This window comes from Centruroides vittatus, unplaced genomic scaffold (assembly GCF_030686945.1).
Source record: "Centruroides vittatus isolate TY-2023 unplaced genomic scaffold, ASM3068694v2 scaffold_464, whole genome shotgun sequence".
NCBI lineage: Eukaryota > Metazoa > Arthropoda > Arachnida > Scorpiones > Buthidae > Centruroides > Centruroides vittatus.
The window spans coordinates 1,277,106-1,284,930 of record NW_027122710.1 but is presented as its reverse complement, the minus strand read 5'-3'; the positions used below and the strand labels follow the sequence as shown (position 1 = coordinate 1,284,930).

Sequence of the window (7,825 nt, the reverse complement as noted above, 5' to 3'; positions counted from 1 at the left end):
GGAACAGTATCATACGAATGGGATAAAGCAATTAACAATTCCTTAGTGATCTTAAAGAAGGTCTGTGTTATAACGGTAGTGACAACACCATAGTGATCATGAAGAAGATAAACTCTATATTGATCATGAAATATATAAGGAATGTCCAATGGCTCGAGCTCCATTACAAATAACACAGCATTTTCAAATATATGTTTATGAAACATAGATATTATATGAATTATCTCTTATGTCTTAGTGTTCGTGTTCATTGTAGGCACTTGTAAAATGGAACCATTAGACATTCCATAATATCTTCACGGTCTCTAATTAACAAGACGTAGAAGAAATTATCAGCAGTTGCTGCAAAAATAAAGAAATGTAAGGTCTATAATCTGTCTTACATATATATTACTAGTAAAAAAACCATAATAATTACAAAAACCATATTTTAATTGCTACCAATCGGCTTTATTTGATTCCAGGAAGACCAGCAACCTGTTAATTCGTGAGATTTGATAGAACAATCCATTTTTTTTTTTTTTTTTTTACTAAAAATGAAATCATATCAAACCACAACATTCTTTCTTACGATGATACTTTCAATGGGATCTCAGTGCATGTTTATTGAATCTGCATGGCAGTGTACAAAGAAAAATAAAAGCGATATTCTAAACTCAAACGTATATATTTTTAAAATTAAAACGCGATGTAACAATTAACCTTTTGTTTTTTCTTAAAAATCAAACAGTAATTTGGTCACAATGACAAAAATAATAATAGATAATTTAACATAATAATTTGGTCACGATGACATAAAATAGATAATTTATGTATGTATATATATATTTATGTATATATATATATATATAAAATTTGTTGATGTCTATCGTAAGAATATCACAAGAATTCAGAAATTCATTCTAGAAATATATATAACTCTTTCGATTTAGCTTAACAGATCATAAGATGTAAGTAGTTCAGTGTTTTTTCTTTCTTATATTTAAATAAATTGATATGTATATTATTTAAATTAATACATATGAAACTCAGAAATTTGCAATGGAACCTATGGTGATCGGTCGCGCTAAATGCAGGCAAATTCTGCAAATTTATAATGTACACATGTTTAAAAATAACTGATTAAAAGTCACAGAGTGAGTGACTAATGATATATATTATATATATATATAGATAAGGGAAGAAACAATGCCTTTTTTTAATAAAATTTTTTGTTTTTTCGTTTTTTAAAAGAAATGTCTTCCCGTATCACCGGTTCGATATCACATAATAAACCATTTGGCATTGACAGTCTAGAAAGAATAGGCTTTGTTGATATGCAGCGAGAACGCTTGACAAGTGCACGAGGGACAAGCACACCCGTCCCGAACTATACGTCTCTGTCAGGGACACACTCCAAGATTATCATTTACATCAACATAGCCTCCTTTCTGTTCATTAGTCAAGCGAATTTCTTCAGTTTCAGATTATGTCACTAGATGGCGCCTTCTTCCGTGTTTTCGGTGGTAAAGGTGGTTCCTTGGGCTTCTTACCAATACCTTTAGGAGGCAATGGAGGTTTCATACGTGGATCGGGTATTTTGCCCAATTTAATGTCGTCATACATATCGGCGTATAGGAGATCATCATTGATGTCCGGGCGGAATGGCTGAAAAACAGTACAAATTTCTTATTAAAAAGTGTCATTTTATGATCGTGTACTTTATAATTTTAATATTTTTTCGGGGAAGGAGAATGAAATTAGTATCCTTTCATTCCGATTTGTCATACTCACATGATTTGTATCCGTATCTGTCTTTATCGAATGTCAGTTTTGCATATTCTATAGCAGGATCTTTTCTGTTAGGATCTTTAGAATTAATAGGTGTAAGGGATAAATCTGAGTACAGTATTGCTGTCGAGTTAGTAGGAAGCTGCAAGTGACACATGCAACTAACATTTTTAAACATGTTAAACAATAGATTAGTCTGGTAAATCACTAAGAACAAAGCAATTGCCCGTTAAAAATGGGTAATAAACTATGATTTAAAACGATCACTCACCCCTTTGGTTCGACCAAAAAAGGGCATGTTCTCATACATCGGTTTAGATTCTGATTCTGATAGACCATTCTCCTTATGATCAGCCGCTTCGATATTTTGATACAGAGTTTCTGGTGCAGCAGCCTTGGCGGCACTTGCATCTAGAAGAAACAATAAAGATTTAAATTAGAATATGAAAATTTTATCTGAAAAACCGATGTCTACCCTTTCAGATCTCATCATTGATAAACAAGAAATTGAACAAAACAGACCTGCTATCGAACGCAATCTCCTTCTTTTGTCTTCCATTCGTCTTAATGTGGTCACTAAGAGAATAGTTAGTTTGGTCAATATATGAGTTCTTGATTAGAAACTGATGACTAATTCTATTCTATCTTTTCTTAAGTGATTAGACACGAATGTTATCGGCTCGTTAAAGTTAATTATGAAATTCTTACACTGGCCTTCTTAACACATGGAACTTATTGATTAAGTTTAAAGTGGCTATAAGCAGGGAAAATGACTTTTTTATGAAGTTAATCTTACTAATATTGATAACAGGTATATTAAAATTTTAGTAGACATTCCGTTTCGTGTCCTTTTAAAGTTATAAACGAGAAAATTTTTAAATTAATTTCTAATAATTGTAAATTAATATCGTTAACTTTCGAATTAATTCGTAATCTTAGAACGATTTTAATATGCGATAAAGATTTAAGGGATATAAAATTTTCCTACTTATTAGCCACGTTAAAACTGTATTAAAAATTATAAAATTAAGCTTTAAAGATGATTTTAAAAATACCTGCGTTAGTATTTTTAAGTATAGGACTTCCATTTGTTTGAATTGTAACATGCACTTGTTGCTTGGACATTCCGGTTTGAAGTTGGGTATCGCTGTTACGATTAATTTGATTAGTAAATTTGGATTATTTAGAGTTAAATTTTAGCATTTAAAAATGAATTTTCTTAACGTAAAATTATGCAATTTTGATTTCTCCTACAAAAAAGATCTAGGAAAATGTGTTTTGAATTGGAGTCAGGATCCAAATTGAGTCGATTTTGGCCCATTCTATCTTACTTTCTTGATTGATTCAAATACTTTTTTTTAAGATAAAGAATGTAAGATTGACTCTAATGTCCGTCCATTCTATTTTTTTTTATTTATTTTTTACTTTTATTTTTAGAGAAAAAGCTTCTACAAATAGGCTATTGTATGTCACCGATATTGGATATTCTGTAAGAGTTTCCTGTAAAAACATACTTTTCTACCTTTAAAAGAATACCAATAAATATTAAATTGAGACTTTTTAAAATTAAAATTAAACATTTTAAAAGTTAAGTTTATAAAAAAAATAAATTAAATTAAATATAAATATTTTATTATCTTTTTATACAAGAAAATGCAAATCTCCATCAATTGATAAGTGATGCGGATAAGAAAAATTAAATTAATAAAATTTATAAATAATTTTAATTTAAAAAAAATTATCAATTCTCGTTTAATAAAAAATTATTTCGAGTAAACTTAAATACTATTTTTTAAAAGAGAAAAAAAAATCTAAAATAAAAACGGTGTTCCTTAACTTTGCTTGGAAACTAAACATTGCGCTTGGATGGAGTTAGATTTTGTTAATTTTTTATTTTATAATTCTTTTCTTTGTTTTTTCTAACATTCAACAGAAATATATTTAAAGAAAAAAACAGGAAATAAATGTGTTAAAATAGAAAAAACAACAAGTAAAATTCTTTACTTTTTTTAGAAAATTCTTTTGTAAAAAACCCTCTTCGAAGTTGTAATATAGTTTGTTAAAATTTAATTATTCCCCATTTAAAATTAAAATTTTATATAGATAAATATTTAAAAAAAAAAACTTTAATTATTTTTAAAAAATTGAAAAATAATATTTTAATAATAAAATTTTTTAAAATTGATTTATTTAATGTTTAATTTAGAACAATCATGAATATTAATTAATTGTAAAATTTCTTAGATTATTTTAAAACAGTTTTTATATTCTACATTTTTAATAAATGAAAAAATAGATTTTTTTATTAAAAAAAATATAATTTAAGTAAATAATTTTTAATTAAAATGATGTATCTTTAGAAAAATTTATCTTATTCCTAACGATTTTAGGACGTAATAATTCGCATATTAACAATAAATTCTGTAAATTTTATAATATAATATGATTATTTATTCGTTTAGAAGTGTATTTTAACCTTTAAGAAATAAAAATATTAATTTTATTGTATTAAATACGCCATATATGCATTACAAATGCTGTTCTTGTTAGGTGTATAGTTAATTGGAATTAGTTACACTTACTAAGATAGATTATTGAAATATTTCCTGACTATAATTTTATAACTTCTCCTACATCAAGTTTTAGAATTATCATTTATTACATTCAGCCATCTGGAAATAACATTCTTATTATAATCAATACCAATGCTGTTTCCAGATGTGTGAATGTTATTTACATCATATGAATAAAATATATGTATTTTCTAGAGACTTTTTTCATGTTTTTACTCTAACAATTAATACATACACGAATTTTCAATTAATTTTTATATATTTAATTAATATAGACGTGTATTTCGTGTTAAAGATGCGTCCGGATTTTTGTAGAATCGTTGACATTATATATTTTATTCATGGTCATTACTAATTAAAATATTTTATCGACGATATTTATTATTTAATATTTGATATTTAACTTTTATAAAACGGTAAATATCATCGATAAAATGTTTTAATTAATAATGTTTATGAATAAAATATATAATGTCAACGATTCTACAAAAATCCGGAGGAATCTGTAGCATAAAAATATATAAATATATCGATTTAATTTGTTTATAAAATTAAATATTTATATTTTTATGTTATAGATGTTTTATGTCCCTTGGATTTCTGTTTAATTGTTGACGCTATACATTTTTAAACAGATTAAATCGATATATTCATACAGATGCGTCCGGATTTTTGTAGGACACATGAAATTCCTAAAAGAAGACTAATATATAAATATATTTTTTTATAAATAAATTTTTCATGCTTTAAAAAGTTGAAATTTTATAAATATAATAATTTAATATGTTTAAAATTATATATTTTGTGTTAATAGATGTGTCTAGATCTTGTAGAATCGCTTACGTTCCTATAATAAATGGGCCTATCTGAAATGAATTGTTACAGATAGACTTTAATGGCTTAAACTTTCAGTTGATAGCTGATAGAAGCACTTATCAACGTAAAGATACAATTTAGTTTAGATAGATGAATAAGATTTTTCAACTGATAACACGTAAAAATGCTTAGAAGGCCATCAACAAATGTCAAAATTTAAGAAAAATGTAAGCCTATAAGCAAAAATTTATTAGTTTTTCTGAAAGTTGTAACGATTTTTAAAACATTGAAACTATCAATTTCTAATGGAAATTTAAAGGTACAAATTATAATCTCTGTATAATTAAGTACAATTTAATCTCACAATTCTAACACACTTTATGACTGTTTAATTCATGTTTAAATAATAAAAATACAATATATATTTTTATATAAATGGTGACGTATATACTACACAATTTAATACATTTTCCTGCGTATAACACGCGGATTATCTGTGCTTTTATGGTAGTTTGATTGATAAGTTTACTGTATTGACCTTACGTATTCATTTTTTAAAAAAATTAAATAGAATAATTATTTAATTATTTTTAAAATTGCATAATATTACGTTATAGAAATCATTTGTTAGTGTGATTTTTGACGTTAGTCGAGGGCTCTTACCTTTGCAACTCCTCCATACAAGGTTTGCAAATGACTGAAAAGCAAATACTGATCAAAATTCAAGTAAAATAATAGAAATTACCCTTCCAAAATAAGACAAATGTAAAGTGTTACAAACTTACAAAAGGGAAAAAATATTATTTTAATTTTTTTAATTAACATTAAAAATATCAATTAAATACGTTTCTTAGTAAAAAAAAAAACTTTTAATTAAAAATCTAAAATTAATTTTAAAAATTCCGATGTAAATAAAGTTAATCATTAAAATAAATCTACATGTTTCATTAATTAGGGATTTTTATGAATCATTTATTTGAAATTAATTCCATATTTAAATTGCAAAATTGCTAATTAAGAAAATATTGTGATAATTAAAACTTGATTAAATCTTGATTTAATTATTTTTTTAATATTAAATTTTTTAACATTAAAATTACATTTAAACGAATTTAATATTAAATAACATGGAATTTTCTGAATTTATGAACTAGAGCACTAATACAGGAATTGTATTCATTATAACAGTCTAGAGTTGGCCCCCAATAAGGGACCTTCTACCTCGTAGACGTAGAATTTTTCTTTATCAATAAACTAACATTAGTGTAACAGTAACCACACCAAATAGTTGTTGTATATTGTATCAATAATAATAACAATATTGTACACTATTGTTACATTTATACTATTCAATATTATATATACTGCTATTACAATAATAAAAGTAACAATACTACATAGTATTAATACAATAACAGCTACAGTATTGAATAGTATAAGCACAAAAACAGTAACAGGGCCTGATTAAGATTTTTAGAAGCTTAAAATATTTTGGTGCCCCATATACTATAATTTAAAATATAAAAAATTATAAGATTAAACGAGAAATTATTTTATTATGACGTTATCACAATTTTAATCATATTTTTTATTTATTTAATTTGAATTATATGCTCTCCACCTCAAATTAGTAGTGTCTTGCCCCTGTACATCATATTTCTCCTGCTAGCAGCGGAGTCCTGCTGGTTGTATATCTGGCTCTTTTAGAGAAAACTTTTAGTTTGCAAGATTAAGGAAGGACAGACAGACAACGGAGGGAATTTATAAGGTCTATAATTTTTTTCAAATACTAACTCAATAGAATTTTATTTTTCGAAATGAATGACGCCAACAAACACTTTAGTTTCTTCATTTATTGTGGGACTCTGCTTCACTGTACTACCTGCAGTTTTGAACCACATGCCCCAAGGTACATCAGGCAATATAAAATTTCTGGTGTCCCTTTCCTTGATGTCCCAAGCATTTTTCCTAATGATTAATCCAGCCACGAACAGTTAAAATACAGAATATTATTAACAAATCTATAGTTCTATTATACAATTCGTCATTGCAATTATTGTCTTATTCTTATTATGATTTCTCTAAACCGAAATCATTACTAAAGGGAAACATTAATTGTAAACATAATTACAAAAATGCAATCCAAGACTAAATCCTAAATAGTGAAGTTCGTTAAAACGAATAACCTTATAACGATAACACGAAGTAATATAAGAAAGAAACTCACCAGCACGTCTTCTCCTCCTCATCAAAATAATAATCACAACGATGATTATGAGGAATAGAATAGCAATACTACCAACAATTGCAGCTATGATAAATATCTTCTTTTCACCAGTTTCTGGATCCCAAATTGTGTCTCCATAACCTTAAAATAAATACATTTAATTATAATTAAATTCAAAAATCTAATTTTTAATCCAGTTTCGTAAAATAGAATTAAATTTTTTTTTTCTATGTATTCAGCATTTGTATCTAGCTCAGTTATGGAATTATGTAAATGACTTTTAAAAAATATCATTAAAATTATTTTATGAGGCATAAATAATCTTTTGAACAAGATAATCATAATATATATTTATTTTATTTTTTCATGAATCATCATCCGATGAATAAGGCTCATAAATATTAATAATGGAAACCACCAAAATATCTCAATAAAATTT

The 7,825-nt window shown here is 25.9% G+C and overlaps 1 protein-coding gene across 3 annotated transcripts in view; it reads right to left on the bottom strand.

Moving 5' to 3' along the window:
• Nucleotides 1-428: 428 nt before the first annotated feature.
• Nucleotides 429-7,825, bottom strand: part of LOC136989285 (B-cell receptor CD22-like) — a 91,128-nt gene continuing 83,731 nt past the window's right edge. The window contains exons 11-17 of one of the 3 annotated variants that reach the window (XM_067287406.1): nucleotides 7,387-7,527; nucleotides 5,823-5,856; nucleotides 2,826-2,917; nucleotides 2,293-2,346; nucleotides 2,042-2,181; nucleotides 1,774-1,912; nucleotides 1,475-1,647 (exon numbers count right to left, since the gene is read on the bottom strand). In XM_067287406.1, coding sequence (XP_067143507.1) covers nucleotides 1,625-1,647; nucleotides 1,774-1,912; nucleotides 2,042-2,181; nucleotides 2,293-2,346; nucleotides 2,826-2,917; nucleotides 5,823-5,856; nucleotides 7,387-7,527 — 623 coding nt within the window. In that variant the 3' untranslated portion in view covers nucleotides 1,475-1,624. Of the gene's footprint in view, nucleotides 1,648-1,773; nucleotides 1,913-2,041; nucleotides 2,182-2,292; nucleotides 2,347-2,825; nucleotides 2,918-5,822; nucleotides 5,857-7,386; nucleotides 7,528-7,825 lie in introns of all 3 variants that reach the window. The other 2 variants (XM_067287405.1, XM_067287407.1) reach the window with 2 other exon arrangements.